This window comes from Phyllopteryx taeniolatus, unplaced genomic scaffold (genome assembly GCF_024500385.1).
Source record: "Phyllopteryx taeniolatus isolate TA_2022b unplaced genomic scaffold, UOR_Ptae_1.2 contig_24, whole genome shotgun sequence".
Lineage (NCBI taxonomy): Eukaryota > Metazoa > Chordata > Actinopteri > Syngnathiformes > Syngnathidae > Phyllopteryx > Phyllopteryx taeniolatus.
Genome location: NW_026903162.1, coordinates 2,828,464 through 2,851,803, shown reverse-complemented (window position 1 = coordinate 2,851,803; position 23,340 = coordinate 2,828,464). Strand labels below are relative to the sequence as shown.

Sequence of the window (23,340 nt, the reverse complement as noted above, 5' to 3'; positions counted from 1 at the left end):
ATCAACGTGACATTTGGATTCAAGAACATCAAAATTGTCCGAAATTAGCCCAAAAATCTAAATTAGTTGCTGAGCAGTGTTATTTGTAATAGTAGCAGTAGCGGGAGTAGCGCGACCCCGAGCAGGGCGTCTGGAGTGTTTCACTTGACACGCTTGACCCCTCTTACGCCACAAAAAAAAAAAGAAAAAGTGGGGCTTCACATCACCGCCGTTGTAAAATTTGCTCCTTTTAGCGACATTCGTGGTTGCTAAGCGACGACGGACCGATCGGAATTGGGCTTTGGGCTGCGTCCCCCCCCAACGTCACGCGTCTGATGTGGGCGAACAAGAGCTTCTGCAGCCCACTCGGCTTTGAATGACTCTCTGTGCGCGCGCTTTGTATTCATCTCATACCCTGGCAGCTCTGTTTATGTCGTGTGTGTGTCGTGTGTGTGTGTGTCGTGTGTGGGCTTGAAGTGTGAACAGCGCTTATTACATCCTCCTTATCTTCACGGGCCGGGCCAGGTGGTATCGCTGTCAGGTGTTCATTTTCTTGCTGTTTTAGAGGAGAGTAGGGAATTGAAATTGTGTGTCTGTGTGTGTGTGTGTGTGTGTGGGCGCGTGTGTATGCAATATACATCCGTCTATCTGTGTTTACTCGGCCAGGGAAGGTGATGAGCAAGATTGCAGCCACAAGATGGACAGTTTTGAGTTTGTTCATAGCACCAGTGCATGACCTTTGATCTTTGCATGTGTGTGTGTGTTTGTGTGTGTACATACATACTGAACAAGCGATGGACAACGGCCACCGAGGGGGAGTGATGAGCCTTGAGGTATTTGTCACAATAGCCGATTCCAGGTTACGCGTGAGTGCGTGTGTGTGAGTGCTTGCGTTTCTTGCGTGTGCGCTTGAGTGCGTGCGTGTGAGGGCGACCCACACACACACACACACACACACACACACACACACAGACAGACAAGGAGAAGGGAAGGCGGTGGGGAGCGCTGACTCCAATTCGCAGCCACAGAGAGGTGTGAGGGGAAAGAAGAAGCGTCGCACACATCGCTTCACATTACCGCACACACATGATGTAATACAAACAGACACACACACTTCCAGCAACAGCTGCAACACAATTAAACGGAGAAAGGACTATTCCCCCCCCGCCCCCCCACGCCCCCCCCGTCTTTCTTCCTGGCACGTAGTGAGGCGTCGCCTTTTGTATGTCGACGGGGGCATACGACCATTTTTTTTTTTCATGTCATGAAACTTTGATGTCGTCGTGTCAGTTTAATGTGCAGGTTTTACATGACAAAACATTTTTGGGAAATAAATTAAAAAAAAAAAATTTTTTTTTGTTTGTTTTTTTAACCCTAATTATGAGCGAATAAAAATGATAAATGTGTATTTGAGACCAATTTGGACATGTTTTGATGACATTTGGATGATTAAACAGGAGGAAGGGGGTCTGTCTTATTTATTTATTTTTTTTGCATATTATGAAACTTTGATGTTGTTTTTCAGTTACATTTTCATGTCTTACATGAGCAAACATTTGGTTTAATAGCTTTTTTTTTTACGTACAGAAGAGAGGGGGTGTGTCAACTTTGGCACCAAACTTCGAATGGATTAGTGTTTCCTCCAGTGGCGCAAAGTGGTACTACAACGAAGTACGCCAGATGGCACGCATCTGATTTCAAGTCAGCTTTTTTTATTATTTTTTTTTTTGTACAAGGTTCGTAGAGAAGCTAATGAGGCCGACAACTAAAAGAATTAAAAAAAAAACATCCTTTCTTCAATTATAACAACCCATTGTTTGCTGATCAAATCAGAAATAGTAAAATAGTCTGTGGGTTATTATTTTTTCATGATTCGAAGCTCGGCTCTGAAGAAGCGAGGAGTCCCGTGAGGAACAGGATTAAACACGAGCCCGGTTGTTGAAAACGTTTATAAATCTCCCTTCAGGGGGATGTATTTTTTTTTTCTCCTTCGTCTTTTCATTCATGTATTCTCGGATTCAAAAGGCAAAGCGCTCTTTATGTGATATACTGAGTTGATTTTTGTTGTCTTTTAAGTGGTAAATTAAAATAAAAAAAAATAAAAAGAATAACCAATCACAAAAAAGACCAAAGACCATTCCATAAATGACATTTTACAACTCGCAACGCTTTTCATGCTGTTTTCATTTAAACAGCTAAAAACCTTATCATGCATGGGAAACATATATTTATTAAAGAAAGATTTTTAACCGGTTATAATTTCACGTGTCCGCCAAACTATTCTTACCGTAGGAAGTCAAGGAAAATAAATTGGAAAGAGTAACAGTCATCAGCATAAAATCGTAAATAGATTATTTTTAAGTAACATTCTTAATATTTAAAAAAAAAAAGAATTTGTATCAAATTTTTATTTGCGAGTTTCGAGCTGTACCTTTCGTGAAAAAAATCTCACCTAATTTTCGCATTTTTTTTTTTTGCGACTTTTGAGGAATATTTTTCCTGGAAATTTCAGGTAGAATTCTGAATTGTTTTGCCCAACTTTATTTGGGTCGAAACACACATTTATGTGCAAAATGTAAAGGCATATTTGTAAAAAGAAATACATAAAAACATTAGTGTGATGCTCGATACAAGTTTTGGGGTTGGAGTACTGCTATATGTCACATGATCAAAATGAACATTTGAACACTTTTTTTCTTTTTTCTTTTTCTGGCGTACTTAATGAAGCGGCCGTAGAGCATATGTTCCGGCAAATGAGCAGAAAGCCCGGAGGGAACACAACTGGGATCACTGACATTAGCGCACACGTATCTTATGCAGATGATGCCACGTACAAACATGACCGAGGCGGCTGCCTTTGGACTGCCGAGTCAAATATTCACTCTATGAATCAGTAATAAGATTGGCAGATTGCTGGTGCGTAAGAGAAAGTCTATTAAGGTCGTAGATTGTCGGCGGCGTGGCCCTTGGTTGGCGTGCGTGCTTGAGAAATCTGCGTCTATTTCCATTTCAACTTTGACCCGTCCGCCACGCTTCTTCCTCTCCGCCGTCTCGGTCTTCTAAGGCGGCCTCGTCAGTATTCCGACTGCGCAAAGCTGCCGATTGTCAATTAAAATGAGAGCGCGTTCTGGCAGCCGCCTGCACTCGGGTGCACTTTCCCACCTGCACACCTTCATTACAACATTGCCGCTTCCCTCATTATAACCACCAGAACAAACAGTCCGTGGTGCGCCATCAATTTAGGAGTTGGGGAATGGAAAGCACATGAAAAAGAGGCAAAATTTGGGGTAAAATCACAGCAATTGCGAAAGTACTACAAGACCAAAGATGAACATTATTGTCATTTTTTTTTTTTTTTTCCGGCAACAAAAATCCTTTATAAGACAAGGAGCCATTGAGGTTCGGTCAAACACCTCTCATTATAAGGCAAAACTACTATGTGAGATTTCTCAGCCAATCAGCAAATAAAGGTAACGAGCAAACAGCCTTTCGCCGACGGGTCTTTGATCTAAAAAAACGACTGCATACTTGGACCTAATTAATGATGTTTAGACGCACGTCCAAATGTGTCAACTATGGCAGTGGATGGAATGAAAGTGAATAGGGAGGGAAAGAAGTCGAAGAAGACTCCATTTTGGATGCAAATTGGAACCAGAGTTACCTGCACTGTCTATAAACTTGGACCAAACGCCTCTACATTCATGGGAGACTAAGATAAACTCGTTTTCAAAGCAGATTTCGCCATTTTTGACTGAAATTTTACACCTACATTGTATTGTGTGTGCGGAAAAAGGTTTGTTGCGAGTGTAACAGTGACTTTGACGCAAATCGTCAACAAAAACAAGGCTGTGAAAGGGCTTTTTATGGCAAGATAATCATTTATTTACAGAAACATAACGTCAGTGATGGGCGGGCATCGTTAAGAAGCTCACGATTCGATTCAGTTTGGATTCTTTCAGTTTGATTCAATTCAATATTGATTTAAATGCTCCGATATCGGTACAGTAAGAAGCAGAAATACACAAATAAGAGTCATTTTTGACAATTTTGATGCCGTGTAAACACATCGTATGTCACCGTACTTTTTTTAAGCAACTAAGCAGGAAATTATTATTTTTTTAAATAATTAAAAAATTGATTTGGGACTGCGACTTCTGACGTGTTTTCATGTTGGTATTGCGTATCGTGGTTTGTTTTGTCCATTTCCTTTGTTGTGGATTTACACGGGACTCCAAAATGACATTTAAAAGAAGCATTTCTCGCCCTCACAATCGACGTGACAAGCCGAGATTCACCGCCTATTCTTTATCAAATGCAATGTGTTGCAATGCTGCCATCTACAGGAATCTGTTAGTCGTTACAGTGGTTGGGTGACACCCACTTGACCATGCCGACCCGTTGAAAATCGTACTTGACTGACACTGTTGGGGAGGAACTAATTAGATGTATCAAGATTGCGTAATTTAGTTAATTCCACAATGTACTTTATGTAATTGCATTCATGGGAGAAAATCTGTAATTACATTACTTTTGAACAGTTTCATCTTCTTATGAAGCGATAAGTCTAAATTGTGCACATTTGTCATTTGGTCAACATGTTATGATATGGAGGTTTTACACATGCTGCACACATATACAGTATACGTATAGATACGTATATGTATAACGCAACCAACATTTTTATTATGTATTTACATTTCATCATGTTTTGTTATCAGTTTATCAATTTGTGCAAAGAACCAATACAATTATGGTTTTAATCCACTTATTTCGAAGAAACACCAAAGGGTCCTGTTGATACAAAAGACGTAACGTGGACAAAAAAAAAGACTCGCTAATGGTTGTAGACTGCGATAAAATGACAAGGGCTTGCATACTTTAAATCTGAAGCTTTATTCGTGTTCTAATACAAAGATATGGAATATGCATTGCACTGTACATCCGGCACGCAGCAGATGCGGCTCAGTGTGATAAAAAAGCGGACACGCGCACTCGCCCGCAGGCACTCAGCCTTAATGAATTGAGACACAAGGCCAGATAGATGTGACTAGTTTGTTAAAGGCAGCGGGCGGACACGATGGGTAGCGAATACAAATACGGCGTGGCCTCCTCCTCGCTCTGCAAAACCACACTGCACAGCTAATGTTTATATACAGTACTGTATATGCATTATATTTTTCCCGAACCGTGGAGGCGTCCTGAACGTATTCTGTAATAACACCTAAGAGCTGAAGACGGGAGCCACACACGCTCGGGCCTAAGTGGATGCAAATGGTACACGGAAAAGGTTTTAGGACATTCCAAGAACACAAAAGCACCAAGGCTAATGTCCCCTCGCATCTTCTCAGACATTTGCGTGTCTTTGTCACACCAGGTCTGTATCCACGCCTCGGTCCGCTTCAGTAGTAAACCTAAAATTAAAATGTTATCCATGTTAAAAGCAGATTTGGAAGAAAACCAGTAGACCAGTAGACGACTGCGAGTGTTTTAACTTGGCAGAAGAAGGCACCTCACAAAGGGGAAGGGGAGTGTCAGAAGGAAGCGCCAAAAAAAAAAAAAAAGAATATTGAGAGGATGCTAATAAGGGGAAAGGCGAGGGGGAAAAAGAGGAGCCAGAATAACAATACATTAGCCTGAGGGAAGCCGGGAAAAGAAGCAGGGCAAAGCCGTGTGGGTGTGTTGCATAAAGCGAGGATCAGATGCAGGTCAGCCATCAGAGCAAACAGCAGCTCAGGGCCAAAGACGGAATAATAGAAAAGCAAAATAATAAAAACCATACAAGAAGACAAGATGACAGCGAGACAACAAGCCTCGTGTGCTCACACTTCCACTTGTACACAATGCCGTACACAGCACAAAAAGACTGCTGAAGCCGAGTCATTTCATCTCAGTCTGCTGCCTTTATCGAGCGAGTCATTTAGTGCAAGTCTGCTGCCAGTTCAGGGTCAATTGGTCTGAGTCTACAGCCGAATGTGAGTCGTTCAGGCCATGTGTGCATATATGTACACACACGGTGGCTACGGTCTTTTTTATATCGCAGCCATTTGCTAAAATCATTTAAATACATTCTTTCCACCCCCCCACATGAATGTACACACAGCAACCCATAATCACAGGAAAAAAAAAAACGGAATTGTTGAATTGTTTGCAGATTTATTAAAAGAGACAAACTGATATATGACACCGCTAAAAGTATTCAGACCCTTTGCTGAGTGTTTAGCAGAAGCCCCCTTTTTAGCTAATACAGCCATGAGTTTTTCACACCTGGATTTGGGGATCATCTGCCATTTCTCCTTGCAGATCCTCTCCAGTTATGTCAGGTTGGATGGTGAACGTTGGTGGGCAGCCATTTTCAGGTCTTTTCAGAGATGCTCAATTGGGTTTAAGGCAGGGCTTTGGGGGGGGGGGGGCATTCAAAAACAGTCACGGAGTTGTTCCGAAGCCACTGCTTCCGTATTTTAGCTGTGTGCTTAGGGTCATTGTCTTTTTTGAAGGTGAACCTTGAGCCCAGTCTGAGGTTCTGAGCACTCTGGAGAAGGTTTTCCTCCAGGATATCCCTGTACTTGGCCGCATTCATCTTTCCTTCGATTGCAACCAGTCGTCCTGTCCCTGCAGCTGAAAAACACCCCCACAGCTTGATGCTGCCACCACCGTGCTTCACTGTTGGGACTGTATTGGACATGTGATGAGCAGTGCCTGGTTTTCTCCACACATGCCACTTAGAATTGAGGCCAACAATTTCTATCTTGATCTCATCAGACCAGAGAATCTTATTTCTCACCATCTTGGAGTCCTTCAGCTGTTTTTTTGCGGGCTTTCATGCGTCTTGCACTGAGGAGAGGCTTCCGTCGGGCCACTCTGCCATAAAGCCCCGACTGGTGGAGGTCCGCAGTGATGGTTGACTTTCTAGAACTGTCTCCCATCTCCCGACTGCATCTCTGGAGCTCAGTCACAGTGATCTTTGGGTTCTTCTTGACCTCTGTTACCAAGGCTCTTCTCCCCCGATTACATTAATGAGGAAAAAAATGAACTTAAATGATTTTAACAAATGGCGGCAATATATAGGAGTGAAAAATTGAAGGGGGTCTGTAAACTTTCCGTACCCACTGTATGTATAGTTTTTGGTAATCACACCATCCCGACACCGAAGGAAATAAAAATAGATACTGCAAGTTTAGAAAGGGTAGACGAGTATACATTCTTATGAATTATAATCGACCCCAAATTCATCTGGAAACCACGTCGGCTCCAAGGTGGCACAGAGTGTGGGCATGCTGGAAAAAAAAACGAGGCACATTCTGAGTCATAAATCAATGCATAAAGTGTACTGCACTTTCGTTTTACCATTTGTTTCTTATTTTGTGGAAGTGTAGGGTAACACCTCCAAAGGGCACTGTACAACCGATATGCACGATGCAAATGAAGAGCCATTGGAATAGCGAACAATGGAGGTTACTCTGAACATACCAAATTACTGTTTCTAAAGTTTTCTGAAAGTTGTGAGAATGGCCGACCTGAAGAATTAAAAGAAAGTCAAACAGCCGCACAATTTAAACGACATTAGGGATGGAACAATATTCACGATACCGCAAAATTAAAAGTGCGTTGATATCGTTGTGGTCGTGTCTCAGTATAAAATAATGAGCAGTTGTGTTTAAAATTTAGTTTTGGGCCAGCTATACGCAGCCACACCGCGTAGCCAGGCTGTTACAGCCAGACTACAGCGCTCCACTTCCTTATTAAGAGTATAAACCTTTAAGAGTGCGCCTGAAGTTTATTACGTCACTTGAATTTTTGGACTAAAGCAAAGAAATCACTGTTAGTAGACAGTATCCAATTTTTTATATTATACAACCCCAATTCCAATCAAGTTGGGACGTTGTCCATCCATCCATCCATTTTCTGAGCCGCTTCTCCTCACGAGGGTCGCGGGTGTGCTGGAGCCTATCCCAGCTGTCATCGGGCAGGAGGCGGGGTACACCCTGAACTGGTTGCCAGCCAATTGCAGGGCACATAGGAACAAACAACCATTCGCACTCACAGTCATGCCTACGGGCAATTTAGAGTCTCCAATTCATGCATGTTTTTGGGATGTGGGAGGAAACCGGAGTGCCCGGAGAAAACCCACGCAGGCACGGGGAGAACATGCAACCCGGGTCCTCAGAACTGTGAGGCTGACGCTCTAACCAGTCGGCCACCGTGCCGTTGGGACGTTGTGTTAAACATAAATAAAAGCAGAATACAATCATTTTCAAATCATGTTCAACCTATATTTAATTGAATACACTACAAAGACAAGATATTTCATGTTCAAACTGATCAACTTGATTGTTTTTAGCAAATAATCATGAACTTAGAATTTTATGGCTGCAACACATTCCAAAAAAGCTGGGACAGGTGGCAAAAAAGACTGAGAAAGTTGAGGAATGCTCATCAAACACCTGTTTGGAACATCACACAGGTGAACAGGCTAATGGGGAACAGGTGGGTGCCATGATTGGGTAGAAAAGGAGCTTCCCTGAATTGCTCAGTCATTCACAAGCAAAGATGGGGCGAGGTTCACCTCTTTGTCAAACAAGTGCATGAGAAAATAGTCCAACAGTTTAAGGAAAATGTTCCTCAATGTACAATTTAGGGATTTCATCATCTACGGTCCATAATATCATCAAAAGGTTCAGAGAATATGGAGAAATCACTGCATGTAAGTGGCAAGGCCGAAAACCAACATTAAATGTCCGTGACCTTCGATCCCTCAGGCAGCACTGCATCAAAAACCGACATCAATGTGGGAAGGATATCACCACGTCGGCTCATGAACACTTCAGAAAACCAATGTCAGTAAATACAGTTCGGCGCTACATCCGTAAATGCAACTTGAAAGTCTACTATGCAAAGCAAAAGCCATTTATCAACAACACCCAGAAACGCTGCCGGCTTCTCTGGGCCCGAGCTCAACTAAGATGGACTGATGCAAAGTGGAAAAGTGTTCTTTGGTCCGACGAGTCCACATTTCAAATTGCTTTTGGAAATTGTGGACATCGTGTCCTCCGGGCCAAAGAGGAAAAGAACCATCCGGACTGTTATGGACGCACAGTTCAAAAGCCAGCATCTGTGATGGTTTGGGGCTGTGTTAGTGCCAATGGCATAGGTAACTTACACATCTGTGAAGGCACCATTAATGCTGAAAGGTACATTCAGGTTTTGGAGAAACATATGCTGCCATCCAAGCAACATCTTTTTCATGGACGCCCCTGCTTATTTCAGCAAGACAATGCCAAGCCACATTCTGCACGTGTTACAACAGTGTGGCTTCGTAGTAAAAAAGTGCGGGTACCATTGAAAATGTGTGGCGCACTATGAAGCGTAAAATACGACAACGGAGACCCCGGACTGTTGAATAGCTGAAGCTGTACATCGAGCAAGAATGGGAAAGAATTTCACCCACAAAGCTTCAACAATTAGTGTCCTCAGTTCCCAAACATTTATTGAACGTTGTTAAAAGAAAAGGTGACGTAACACAGTGGTAATCATGACCCTGTCCCAGCTTTTTTTGGAACGTGTTGCAGCCATAAAATTCTAAGTTAATGATTATTTGCTAAAAACGATCAAGTTGATCAGTTTGAACATTAAATATCTTGTCTTTGTAGTGTATTCAATTAAATATAGGTTGAACATGATTTGCAAATCATTGTTTTTATTCATCTTTAACACAACGTCCCAGCTTCATTGGAATTGGGGTTGTATATATAGGTACAAATATTGGCACCCCATGGGTGTCATTATTTTTGAGCACGACTGTAGTTTCAACACAACCATTTAAAAAAAACAAAAACAAACACCACACCTACAACAAAGTAATTATATAAATAAAAATCTAACATAGCACAAGAGACAATTGCAAATAATTTTAAAACAGTAAAAAAAAAAAGTTAAAAAGAATAAAAACTAACAAGTACTGTGTTGAAATCCAAAGAATAAAAATGGGGTTCAAGGCGAAGTTTGAGAAAATGGACAATGTGTGGGCTTGTCTAATGTGCACCGGGAGGTCATCCTATACATAGTTAGGGACCAGCGACAGGAAGAAAAAAAAACTGTTTCGATTTCGGTACCTCCAGGAGCAGCTGGTCAGCTGACCTTAGGCACCAGGGAGGAACGCAGCTCAGAGCGGTACAGGCCATTTTCGAGATTTGGAAACAAATACGTGTTCCAGTTGCAATGTGAGGGAGGGCTGGCAGTTCAAAGCAACACTGACTGTCCAGGTACACAGCCAGTACAGGTTGATGTTGTCTAAATCTGCATCTAAACTTCATTTGGTGAGGGTATGCACATGCTCAAACACAATATAGCACACAAAGCAGAAAAGGTTTGTTGTTTATTGGTGTTTATTGGCACCCTCCGACAGCGCCTGTTTATTTATTGCTCGTAATAGGAAAGCGCGTGATCGTCATATTGACTGAGCCGTTCCCATCCTAATGGCCCCCTTAAATCTGCGAGAAATGCACTGTATATTTTGGGTTGATTTACAGGCAGATTAACACTTGGGGGTGGGGGAGTGGTGGGGGGGGGTCAGTGATTTTGTGTGTGTGTGACGCAATCAAGGCTTTCCATCACCATCGGCAGGAAACAGGATGAGACGACGAGCGAGGGCGGAGTTCGTAGCGGTCCACGTCCATTACGAGAATGATAAAAAGGATTTGAAAGAGCAAATAAGGGAGCTCACGCAGACCTTGCCGCGTCAACCTTGCCTCGGCCGCTATCGCAACGTCTGTGTGTGCGTGCGTGCGGGACAATGCTCCTGGCAGTCATTTCAAAGCATAAAGAGTAAAAGGTACCTCTTGTATACATGGATTCAGTTAGTGGCTCTTTTTTTTTTTTTACACCGAGCACCACATAAAAAAAAACAAAAATACTAGTTAATACTTGAAGCGTCCCCATAAATATTCAAATGCATGTTCATTAGAACCTGTATCATTGTAAGCCACTGTAACAATATGCAGTTCAACGTACACATTAAAAGAACAAAAAACCTGTACTTCAGTCGTCATTGAATTAAAATGTTCGATTGTATTTTTTCAAATGAAACCGTCTTTATGCACAAGCGTCATTCGAATACGTTTGATTGTATTTCACGCTTTAAACATTGGGAATTGTATTTGCATTTAAGTCAGTGATTGCGCACCGACCGCACTTTGAGGATTGGAAAAGTGTTTGTTTTTGTGTTTAGTGAAGCGATGTGGACCGGAGTGAACATTTTCTTTTACCTTTCTGGCTGTCGATGACGAAGTTGCCCTCCTCGTTGCCCGAGGCGATGCGGTACGTGATACCGTCTCCGTCGGGATCTTTGGCCAGCACGGTGGCCACTAACGTGTTGGGGCCGGCGTCCTCAGACACGAACGTCCGGTAGCTGACGGAGAAAACACAATAAAATACACAATTAACCTAATTATTGGAGTATTATTAACGTACGCCTGAGCCAAGGCCGACTTGGATGATAGCACAACATAATCATTACTCTATGATCGTAATTAAGAATGGATACATTGCATCGATGTTGCAATGGCGGCCAAATGTCTTCTCTTTGCATGCTATTTTTGTATTTCCTCTATCCACTAATGCTGCGGAAATGATGCAAATTCGCCCATTCCGGGACTATTAAAGGTTATCTTATATTATAAATATTTATTATATCGACATACTGTACTGTCCTCGGCCCCTTTTCTCAAGTGAGGTAGCTGGCTAGCTGTTACATGCTAATTCATTTCCAGTTTCCAGTTGTGGTCTTCTTGGTCGCGTTAAACCAAGATCCTCGAGTCTTTCGGTCTGAAACCGAAAATGCACTTTTGGGCCATTTTCGGCCGAAAGTCTTCAGTGGACGAAAATTCGGTGCATCGCTACTAAATATGCAACTTCATTTTCTCCATGTACTGCAATCTACCAGCAACTGAGTCATTTGCTTCAAGTTTATAGCGTGTACACATTTAGTGTGCAACTCTTCTTTTCGTTCATGCTACACCCCTCTACAAATGTTTTGGCATTTTTGGGGGTCTGACTATTTACCGCTGTGCTGTGTGAACATGACGAAGATGCTTTAAAACAACAAAGCTAAGCAGTGGGCTTACGCTTACAAACACTAGCGTACCTGGGTGCGTATTTGTTATGTTGTTTGGCGAAAACAGAAACGCAGCTCGGAGCTAAAAAGCTGTCGGCGTGCAAAGAGACTCACAGTCGGACCCGGTTTTATGTATTTATTTGTAAATGTTTTCTTTTAAAAAGTAAATAAATAAATGCCGCTTTCCGTTTTTACCGCCTACTTCATCGGTCCGACCGTGAGCCGCAGGTGTTCGGGAAAATAAAGAAGTATGCGAGTAAAGAACAGCAGTTTGAAGCCTAATATCAGCATATAACGCAAACTGTGGCCTTTCGACGGGGTGGGTGGGGTGGGGGGGAGCGCGCTCGCCTTCGCATGCATTTTTCATCAGCTGCCGCCGCCTTCGCCGGCAGAGTTTAGCTGGCACGCTTGAAATTCCCCTCAGTTTCTGTCTTTGCGTCTCGCTCAACGCTTTGAAGTGGCGCTTTGAAGCCTCGCCGCACATCCACTTTCGGACCGCAAGCCCGAGAGGACGGACGCGTCGGGACGTGCGTATACATGTGGATAGTTACCTGCGCTATTGAGCAGGACCAAGTAGTCATCGTCCACAATCGCTATTGGTTAATTAGGTCTAAACGTGTATCTTAACTTGGAACATTTGCGCCCGAATATTGATAAATATAGTTAAGTTGTATTGCAAAACACAATTTACAGGTTTGTTTCAATACATTAGAATATCGTAGAAAAATTCGTTTGTTCGGTAATATTCTACTTTCAAGAGATAGTGAAGTTTGGGTTTACTTTTGCACTAAGCTATGATGTCAAAATGAAGTCATCCATATTAAAAACATGATGAAATATTTCACTCGGGTCGGGTGTCGTATAATATTAAGTTTCGCTTTTGGAATTGAACTACCGAAGTAAATTCAGCTTTTGAGACTACGGCGGCAGTCGGCTGGATCTAGATTCGCACCTGGAAAAGGCATTTTTTTGTCGTTCAAGATCAGCTTTTCCGATTGGCCGTTACGTCTGCCACCTTACGACATCGTTCACCTGCATTTCGCGCTTGGCCCCAAAGAATTTGGTTGAAATCTGCACGGAAACTTGATTCGCACTCCACAGTCTTTGAATCCCAGTCGGCTGATTGTAGCTCTGATGAAGTGCGCGCATTTTGAGTCGTGCCGGTCAATTTTTTTTGCAGGTTAATCCAACTTGACGGCGGAACGACCTCACGGTCAACATGAATAAACTCCTTCCACTTTTCGTGTGGGCGACCGGCCGAACGCATTTGGACCCTCTGCACGTCTCTAATTTGTCCCGATCGACGTTGCGATCAAATGAAAAGCACCTCGGACATACACCAGCACACACTAATTACTTTTTAACCCGTGTTTTGCCCGCGCAACTTTTGTTTTCATCGCACGCCCGCCTCAGCCTGTGGGAAAGCGAACGCTCCCGCAGGGCCGCAGAAATTAATTACTGAATTTAATTATTGACTTCATTTGCTTTGTTGAGCTGGAGGCCAGTGGTTAGTGAGCGACTACTGGCGTCCAATTCTACGGGGGTAGTGGTCGCCGATCGCATCATTCATCTTGACCACCTCCTCCTGCGAGTTGAATTCAATCAGCAGGCGGCTTGTCGAATTGAATTGTTGACTTTATGTTGAATTGGGTGACTTTAAGTCACTTGTGGAGAATGAGCTTCATTTCTTTTGCGCTTTCATTTCTTTGAGAGATGAAAATAGTTGATTTGGTCTTTGAGTTTCGGTACATTGGAAACAAGAGTTCTTGCTTTGACCAAGGATGGTAATCCGAATCAGAATCAGAATCCTCCTCCAAGTATGGCTTGAAATTTGATTTGTATTGTTAGTGAATGAGAGCTGAAAAGTGTTGATTCCGTCTTTGCGCTAAGAAATCAATAGGGTTTTGGCTTTGGGTCATATTTGGACTTTTGAAAAAAAAAAAAAAAAAAAGAGCAATTTTAAAACCGTAGTCGGTTTATGAACTTAGCAAGGAGAGTCCAAACCTGAACTTGCATACTGAATTCCCCGCATCTTTCCTCGAAACAATTTCTCCTTATTTTGTCATTTTTCTTTTCATCGCACTTGCATTGAAGAACACATCGTTTTGTGGTGGTGGTGGCGCTGGAGGGGTTGCCGTGGCAACAGCAGTAAATTGGCGGCGAATTCAGCCGCGGTCCGCCGACGGGAGGGAGCGACGGCTCACTGAGGCGCCGGCGGCGGCCTGCCATTAGGTGGAGCCGAAGATAGATGCACGTTGACGCACTTCAACTCTGACGCACGTCCATAACGCGACCGCGGCCTTAAGAAGCGCTCCATAATGACGCCTTGGGAGGAACACTGGTCATGCACAAGGTGGTTTTATTACTTTTTTTAAAATTGCTTTTTGTGGTCTCTTTTCTCTCTGTCTGTCAACTCTAACAACCAAGTGCCAGCAGATGTGTTGATGAATTTTGTCTCTTCTCTTCTTCTCGTGTCCATCAAACTAGCTTGTGTTTGTTGTTTTGTTGCTGTTTGTTGTCTCGCTTTTCGCTAGCTGTCTTCTACAAACATACACGTTAGAAGATGTTTATGCTGCTGTCGTCTTTTGTCACTGCTTTTTTGTTGTTGTTGTCACTCCGCACGTAACCTCTCAAACCAAGTACAGAGCAGCCTCGGTGTTTGCGATGAATGCGTTCTGGAAAGCCCGACTACAACCGAATCGTACAAAAACCAAAGCAATATTTCCCATTGGAAAAAATAGCCTCAAAAATATCAACAAAAAACACAAGTTATAGAGAATAACTATAATTTTACATACAGACTAAAGTGTGAAATTAATATAAATGATCTAATGAAGTGGATAAATGAACATTTAAAAGCACTTTTTACCTTTATTGAAAACAGTGTATCGATGGCAGGAGACGAAGGAAACATTGTCATACTTTGCTACAAATTCTTTCTTGAATTCTATCGCATTTCTCACTTTCCTTATCAAATGGAAAATTGGCACTTGGAAAATGTGGGGCAACACAGGTGTAACATCGTGTCAAAGGTTAGTTATTCAAAATAAAAGCACACTAGTATAATAACAGTTTCACAACACTTAACTTAGCCATGGTGGTCACACTTAAACTATTTTGTGTTGGTTTATTGAGTGTGATGGCTAAATAAGCCACCATGTGACCAAAGAACGTGTTATTATACTGTATTGCATGCTTATTTTGAAGGTCTGACTTTGTGACAGGATGCGTTAGTCGATTACGAATTGCCGTCTGTTGAGCCCTTTTCGGATATTCGCCGGATAAACACGGGTCGATCCCGGAAGTGAATTGCTGAGTCACACATTTTGTGTTTTGTTTAGTTTTGTTTTAAACAAAAACTGAGCGGATTGATCAAAACGGGGACAACCTTTAGATCAGTGGTTCTTAACCTTGTTGGAGGGACGGAACCCCGCAAGTTTCATACGGAGTGCGCGGAACCATTTTTGGGCTGTTTTTGTATTATCAGATGCGCCGTCTGATGGCACAGCAATGCTACTCAAGTCAACTGTATCGTTGAAATGTTAAATAAAGGTAGTTTAAAAAAGAACAAAGCGTTTCAAGTCGAGGCGCATCGCCGCAACGGTAAACGCCAATTTTGACGCTCCCTTGCGTTTTGAACGGCACGAACAAGGCGTTCAAACTGCAGTGCAAAAAGGCTTTTACGGATAAAGCACGCACGCACACGCGGTGTGTGTCGAGTCCTCCGTCGAACCCCAGCGACTGCCTCGCCGAACCCCATGGGTCCGATCGAACCCAGATTAAGAACCACTGCTTTCGATCAAACAAATTTGTCAAGAACTGAATTGTACAAAAACCGGGGCCTACGAACACCAAAGTTCTACTCTACCAGCAGGTGTAATTGCTACTGTGGACATTTGGTATTGGTTTCGATCTCTCCTCTTGCTGTCTGTTCCCTCTCAACTAATACCAGCAGGTGTTCATGCTATTGTTGTCGCATCGTGTGCGTGTGTGTGTGTGTTTGTGTTATATTGAAGTGTGCCGTTATCTGTTTAATTCCAGCAGTTGCAGTGGCAGGTTGAATTCTACATGGGGAGAAAGGGGACTCAGTATTCCGCTGACATTAAATCAATAGAACTACACGCACACGCACACACACGCACGCGTACACGACCGAAACAAAGTAAGCACGTCTACGAAGCAGACGTATGAGTGCGTTTTACAAGTACATCACTCGCTCCAGTCCGTCACGCCGCTTTTCCGGAATCTTCTCTGTGATTGACGAGACACACAGTCACGCGCACACATACACACACACACACAGTCACGTTGCGGTCTCCTGAGGGTGCGGGTGGCCATGGCTGATTGACCCCAGCTCACCACTTCTGCCCGGCTCTCTGCCAGAAAATCAGCCAATTAAAAAGATGCCGGCGCCGCAGCGGCACTGGAGGGGGCGGGAGGGGGGGATTGTGAGGTTAGGACTGAGGCATTGTGGGTAATAGCAGCTGCACACAGCTCCAAACTGGGAAGTAGCTGCGAGGCGGCGCTGACCTGAGAGCGGAGCTCGCCGCTTCACACGCTCGCCGTCAGCTACACGATGCCATTATCTTCTTATCAGATATCGCTCAAAACAATCAGCTCGTGTCTGCTGAGGGCAAGCTGAAGTTATTGTCTGATTGTATTTATATGTCACAACTCTGGAAACTTATTGGGCTAATCTGGGATCTTGAGAATCAAATTTTGTGCCATATCGGGTGTAAATAGAGTCAATGAATAAAATGGCGGATGTGATCCCATCAGTCTTATGTTAAGTTCCAAAGACTGAAGTACTGACTCAAGTGTTTCAGGCGCAAATGTTACCATTTATTTGAGATCTGGGAAGAACCCAAGACCTGACAAATTCTGCCGGCTAAGACAGTGACATAGCAGATCATCTCGGTTTTAAGTTATATTAAAAAAAAATCAATCAATCAACCAAACACCAAATAACACTGTCTCAAAATGTTGGCCTTTAGCTGCGAACTGGTAAGAACCTAAGAATCGACAAAGTAATGACCACTAAAGTGCTGCATAGAATCAAGGACAGAAATGGTGACTAAAAGTGAAACAAAAATGGGTCAAATGTTAGCCTTTAACTGAGGAAGAAGCAAGAATTTCCTTTGGTTATCGATAAAGTATCTACCCTAAGCTACCCGAGGAATTTACAACGTTTTGGCTGCTGAAGTGCTGAGTAGAATCCAGGACAGACATGAAAAAATAAATAAAATAAAAAGTCAACAAGACGGAAAAAAATTAACCTAGACCAGGGGAGAAGCAAGAATTTCTTTCGAGATCAATAAAGTCTCTATTGAACCTCAGAATTAAGACTGCTCAAGCGCTGACTTGAATGCAAGCTTCTGTCAACCTAAGACCAAAAAAACCTGAAGCAGTGTTAAGTGCTAGCATTTAGCTGAGATCGGGGGGAAGAACCTACGAATCGTCAAATTCTGACTGCTAAAGCGTCGAATAGAACCCAGGACAGACATGACACATGCGATACATTCATCTTACTAAAACGTCCGCTTTTACTCACACGTGCTGCGAGAACTCGGGCGGCTCGTCGTTGACGTTGTCCATGCGCACCCTCACGGTGGCTGTGCCGGTGCGCGGCACCGCTCCCTTGTCCACCGCCATCACGACAAACTCGTACAGATGGTTGGGCCTCTCGTAGTCCAGCGGTCCGGCCGGGAAGATGGTGCCGTGCGGGGACACGGTGAAGTCAGGACTCAGCGTGTAGTACGTCAACTCGGCATTTTTCTCAGAGTCGCAGTCGCTGGCGGAAACTGAAAGGTCGGGACATGAAAAAGACAGAAAACAGAGAAGATGAACATTGAATCATATGGACCTGGCATTTTGATTGCCTGGTCAAAAAAAATAAAATACATGAACATGAGTATTAACTATCACTGCCGTGGATGTTTACTGTATATTTGTCAACTCCAGTTCACAAATATAACAAACCCGTTTAGTGCCACCGAGGAATATATTCGTCAAGTTCGTTTTTTAACAGCTAGGTGTGAAAGAGGATCTCAACCAGCTGTCTCAACCACCAGTTTTAAAGGTATTACTTTTTTGCAATTTTCAATTTAACATTTTTCCTTTTTTTTATTTTGTAAAACTATCTTGAATCAAATTACTGCAGTGCAATACATTCATTGTTGGCTAACCTAGACACATCGGAAACCTAGACACATCGGAAATGTGACAAAATGTTTTCAGTTTGTAATGTTTTCAGTTTTTAAATTTCTTATTTAAATTGATTTATTCTAATAAATTCAAAAAAGAAAGAAAATTAGGGGGGAAAAGGACTGTGTTTTATTGGTTTGCGATTAACAGTGGTTAGCCAACACTAAGCTACCGTAATTTCTCGTGTATAATATGCTCCTCCAAAGTTGACCTCAAAATTCTGGAAAACCCTTCTACCTATGTATAATGCATTTTTACAATGCATGATTTTGCTTCTACCCATATGATCAAACCATGAAGTATTATCTGTATTTTGTTAGTTTTTTCAGATAATTATTCTGAAGTTAAGCACTTTATTTGAACACGTAATACTTTTCTTTTTATTTACTTGCCCTTATTTTGAAATTCACAGCCCTACTTTTATTTCGTAAATGAGAAAACACAGTTGCGCTCATTTGTTTGTTTTAAAATGAAAGTGTACACCTTTCTCATAACCTCTAGGTGGCGGTGGCATATGCGAATGAGAGCGTACAGCTTTTTCATAACCTCTAGATGGCGGCATACATTTATAAAATGTGAAAGTTTGTTTTCATTTTCCCCTATACCTATGTATAATGCTCACTATTGACTTGACATTTTTGTGGGGGGGGGGGGGTGCGCATTATACATGAGAAATGATGGTAATTGCGAAGAATCCCACATATTTACATTAGTGATAAAAGTCCTTATTCTTGTATTCCACCATTTTGTGCAAACAAAGTTGTGTTGGCAGAAGCGCTAACTGTCCGTTTGGCAGAATGTCCACTCAACTAATTGTCGGCGAGTGAGCGAGCACATTTGGATCGGACACATTGGGAATCCATGCAGGCCGAGTGGCAAAGTGATTGCCTTGCGGAAATGGCGCGCACCACAAGGGACATGAACAAGCATATTTTCCACTAACGAGAACTTTTTTCGCCCCGTCAAAATCTCTATTCTCCAATTTATCTTGCTTTGCATCTGGCCTCAACGAAAACATGAATAAACACGACGTGGCTTTGACTGCTTTTTTGCAGGGGAAAGATTAAAATAAAAAATTATTCAAATCGAGCGTCGCAGCAAACGATCACATAGTTTCATAAAAAGCAACTTGTTGAAGTGACATTCTCTTTTCTAGTTGTTTGACACTTTTTATGCATTTCTGAATAATAATTTGCGGTTTCATTTAAAGCTGCCTCATTAAAATAAAAATACAACCTGAAGATTCACATGAAAACACAAACATAACACGATAAATACAATAAAATGACATAAAAAACAATTAAATGCAATTAAATACAATTAGAGTAAGTGTGGTTGGGTGTCCCAAAAATAGCAATATGTGTCATTTATTATGTTTATTACTATTAAATCAAATTCAGCCATTCAACCTTTGTTACTTTGGAATTTGATGGCAAATTATTTTTAAATAAAAACCAATAATTCAAATATCTGCGCCGTGAGATTAAGCCATTATTGCGAGTTCACTTACTTAACCTAAACATTTACATTATTATGTTTTAAATAATTATTGATATTTGTTGATGACAGTTTTAGTAGATACACTTCAGCTGAAAGTTTTGATTAAATTAAATTTTAGAAAATTATGTTCAGGGTCATCTATTCATTGTGAGTTCACTAATGCATCTTTGGAATCTGACCGAAAATGTATTGCAACATTCCAAAAATGAAAAAATATGTTTCAATTTAATTTAATTAATTAGATTAAATTTATTGATGTAGAATTTAATTACATTACATTAAATAACATTTGTGCAGTCAGATTTATCCACTCATTGCGAGTTCACCGAAAAGTTTATTATTCAAATGATTAAATAATAAAAAAATGTAAACATTTAAAAAGTCAAAATATGAAATGAGTATAATTATATTAGATAAAATTTGTGCGATCAGATTTATCCATTACTTCACTTGTGCATCTTCGGAATCTGACCCAAAAGTGTATTATTAAACAAAAAAAAATATTTCAAATGTTATCATGAAAATTATAAAACATGTATAACCTTGAATTAAATCAAATTAGTTTAATTTACAAATTAATTTATAATTAAACATTTGAATCAAATGAAATTAAATTGAAAAGAAAAAAGAAAAGAAATAATGTATTGTTTTACTTTTTCTTTGGCTTCATGTTGCTTTTTTTTTTTTGATAATAATCATTACGCTTTCCGACATCGTCACCTGATTCAAATAAAATTCAACCTTAGACTCTTTGACTGTTAAATTTTGTAAACTTATTTCTCCGCTTGTATGACAAATGCATTAATATTCATTAATAAACTTAATAAACTGGGTGCTTTACTGTTTTATTGAATGACAGATAAGAATGATGAACTACTGTTATGACTAAAAGCAACGAGTGCAGCAATTAGCGTTTAAATAATTGTTTAAATCATTTATGGAGGTCTTTTTAGGGATGTCTTACTACTAGAAAAAAAAGAGCTAAAAATGCAGCAGAGGCGACACGATAAAGGTCATTAAAATCTTCAATTTGCATCCTATTGATTACTGCATTTGGCTTTATTAAGTTTGTTGATGAGCTTTTTTCTGACGAGCCGAGACCCCGACGGCGACCGGCGCAAAGACGGCCCCCGTCCGACGTGAAGCAAAACAAAAAAAGTCGATTGTTAGCATCGTGTGCGTGCGCGCGTGTGTGCTTGTAATATAGCGCAAAACGGGAGGCGAGCATCGCCATGGAAACCATATATTTGCTCAGGAAGTTTTTTTGAAGAGAAGAAGAGTCTCTGCTTGGATGAAGGGCAAAGTTGATAAAACAGTGGTGAGGCCAGCCGTGATGTACGGATTCGATGACGCGCTGTGGCGACCCCAAATGGGACAAGCCGAAAGGAAAAGAAGAAGAAAAGAACAAAGATTTGCTTGTTGTCCTGTGCGTCACCCACACGCTAACATGCAGCTTGGCAGCTGGGAGCCTTTTTGGCTCTCCTATAAAACAAAGCCCCCCCCCAAAAAAAAAAAACTCAAGCGCACTCTATCTGTCGAGTGCAATACGTGCAAAGTGAGCGTTAGACGGGTCAAAAGCTGTCAGCATCAAACTTAGAAGCTCGTCATGGAAGAACAACAGTGGATTGTGTTTGCATTTCCGGAAGCTTCTCCTCCAAATCCATCCGTCAAGTTTCTGCTATTCAGTTGGAAAAAAATCCCCCCCCCCCCACCTAAAAAGAAACATTTTCTTAATGTGTTTTTAATCCACAAAATAACACTCTATAATGTACTTTCTAAAAAAACAAACAAAAACAACAAAAAAAACGCATGATGATGAGTTTCATGAAAACTAAATTGGAAGGTAAAAAAATGAAAGTTTTTGGCACATTTTTGCCACAATTCAATGGACATTATGTTGCTCATGGTGCGCATGCGTTAGCCACCGGGGGGGGGGGGGGGGGGGGGGGGGGGGGGGGGGGGGCAGTATGATACAGACATACAGAGACGATCTCAGCGATATTAGTATTCTAAGGAAAATAGCAATCAATAATATTGTCCTGCAGTTTGTTCATCATGAATAATTCATTGCGGCTTCTTCCGGTGTGTGCAACCTGGCCACCGGGTGGCACTATAATACAATCATGCAGTCCCAATCGAAGAAGAGCTCCACAACTACTGTGAATTAGTGAGCTGCAGTAATATTTGAAGAAGATAAAGAATATTGTTATCTTGTTTGTCTACATGTGTTGATGCACCAAAAAGTTTGAACGATCATGTTTTTAACAAAATAGCTCAGATGATATCTTTTTTTTTCGGGGGGGGGGGGGGGGGGTGATTAAAATCTTGTTTTCCTTCTTGGAAATTTCCTCCTCACCGGCCAGCCGGCGCGCAAGCTGCTTGCCGACTGTTGTCATGGTGACGTGGCTTCGCAGTCGCCAACGGCGCCGACTGTTGGCCCGGTCTTGGGCTTTGATCTGCCGTCCGTCAAAATCACCATGAACGCGCTCAGTAGCGCCCCCCCCCCCTCGCAGAGTTGGAAAAGTTATGCGCCCCAGGCGCCCAAGCCAGTTGCACTCGGTGACCTGAAATTTGGTAGACGGGTTTATCGGGACGGGATGCGCGGAAAAGTCTCAAGAAGGCGTAATAGGAAACGTACTGGAAATGTTTGCTTTAAGTGGCCATTTTAGGGTGATTTTTGGCCTTCGGTAATGAATTAATCCAAAGGGGATCTGACTAATTGCTACCAAATTGGAACCATGAAAACTAATCAGATGGTCAAGGCTAAATTAATATAATATATTGATAGATTTGACTGGTGTTTGGATTCACACCAGTATTGGATTCAACGTTTATGGAATCTCAGGTTGTTGCTTTCCTTCAGGCGACCTCGATAATACCGACAAGGATCCAAGCAATTCAAGGGAACATGATCACAGCACCTCAGTAAAACTCGAAAAGCTTTGAACTTTGCACGGGTTCCCACCTTGGAGGAGCGACGTGGCCGTCATGACCGTTTCGGGAACGCCGTCCTTGCTGTAGATGGACTGCAGGAACTCGGGAACGCAGTCGTTCTCGTCCACGATGATGACTCGCACCTGAGTGAGAAAGGAGAATTGTTAATGTTCATTGTGTGTGCGCATGTGCGACCCTCACCCTGTTGTACTGGCGCTCATGTGTTTGTGTGCGTGTCCCTGCTTTGTGTTTCTCACGGGCATGTGTTGACGTACGGTGTGAATTGTTGTGCGTTTATCCCTGCCACGCGTGCTTGTGTGTGTGTTCGTGAGTGCATCGATGTCAGTCCTGTGCATTCGTGTGTCACTGTTCTATTTGTGTGTGTGTGTCACTCATCCTGTTGTGTGTGTCGCCTGTATTATTAATCTACTGTACGTGTGTCTCACATTTGCGTGCGTGCGTGTTTGTGTGTGTGTGTGTGTGTGCTTCTATTGCAGTCCACTTCATGATGGACCTTGTGAAGTAAACTGCATTATCTTCTGACAGATGCACCAGCCTGCAGCGTTCACAGGGGATAAACACACAACAACAACACACACACACTCACAAAGCGC

At 42.1% G+C, this 23,340-nt stretch overlaps 1 protein-coding gene across 1 annotated transcript in view; it reads right to left on the bottom strand.

The window, feature by feature from the left end:
• Positions 1 to 23,340, bottom strand: part of si:ch211-186j3.6 (neural-cadherin) — a 207,125-nt gene that overhangs the window by 122,779 nt on the left and 61,006 nt on the right. Inside the window, exons 5-7 of the mRNA XM_061764771.1 lie at positions 22,758 to 22,869; positions 17,640 to 17,889; positions 11,241 to 11,383 (exon numbers count right to left, since the gene is read on the bottom strand). Coding sequence (XP_061620755.1) covers positions 11,241 to 11,383; positions 17,640 to 17,889; positions 22,758 to 22,869 — 505 coding nt within the window. The remainder of the gene's footprint in view (positions 1 to 11,240; positions 11,384 to 17,639; positions 17,890 to 22,757; positions 22,870 to 23,340) is intronic.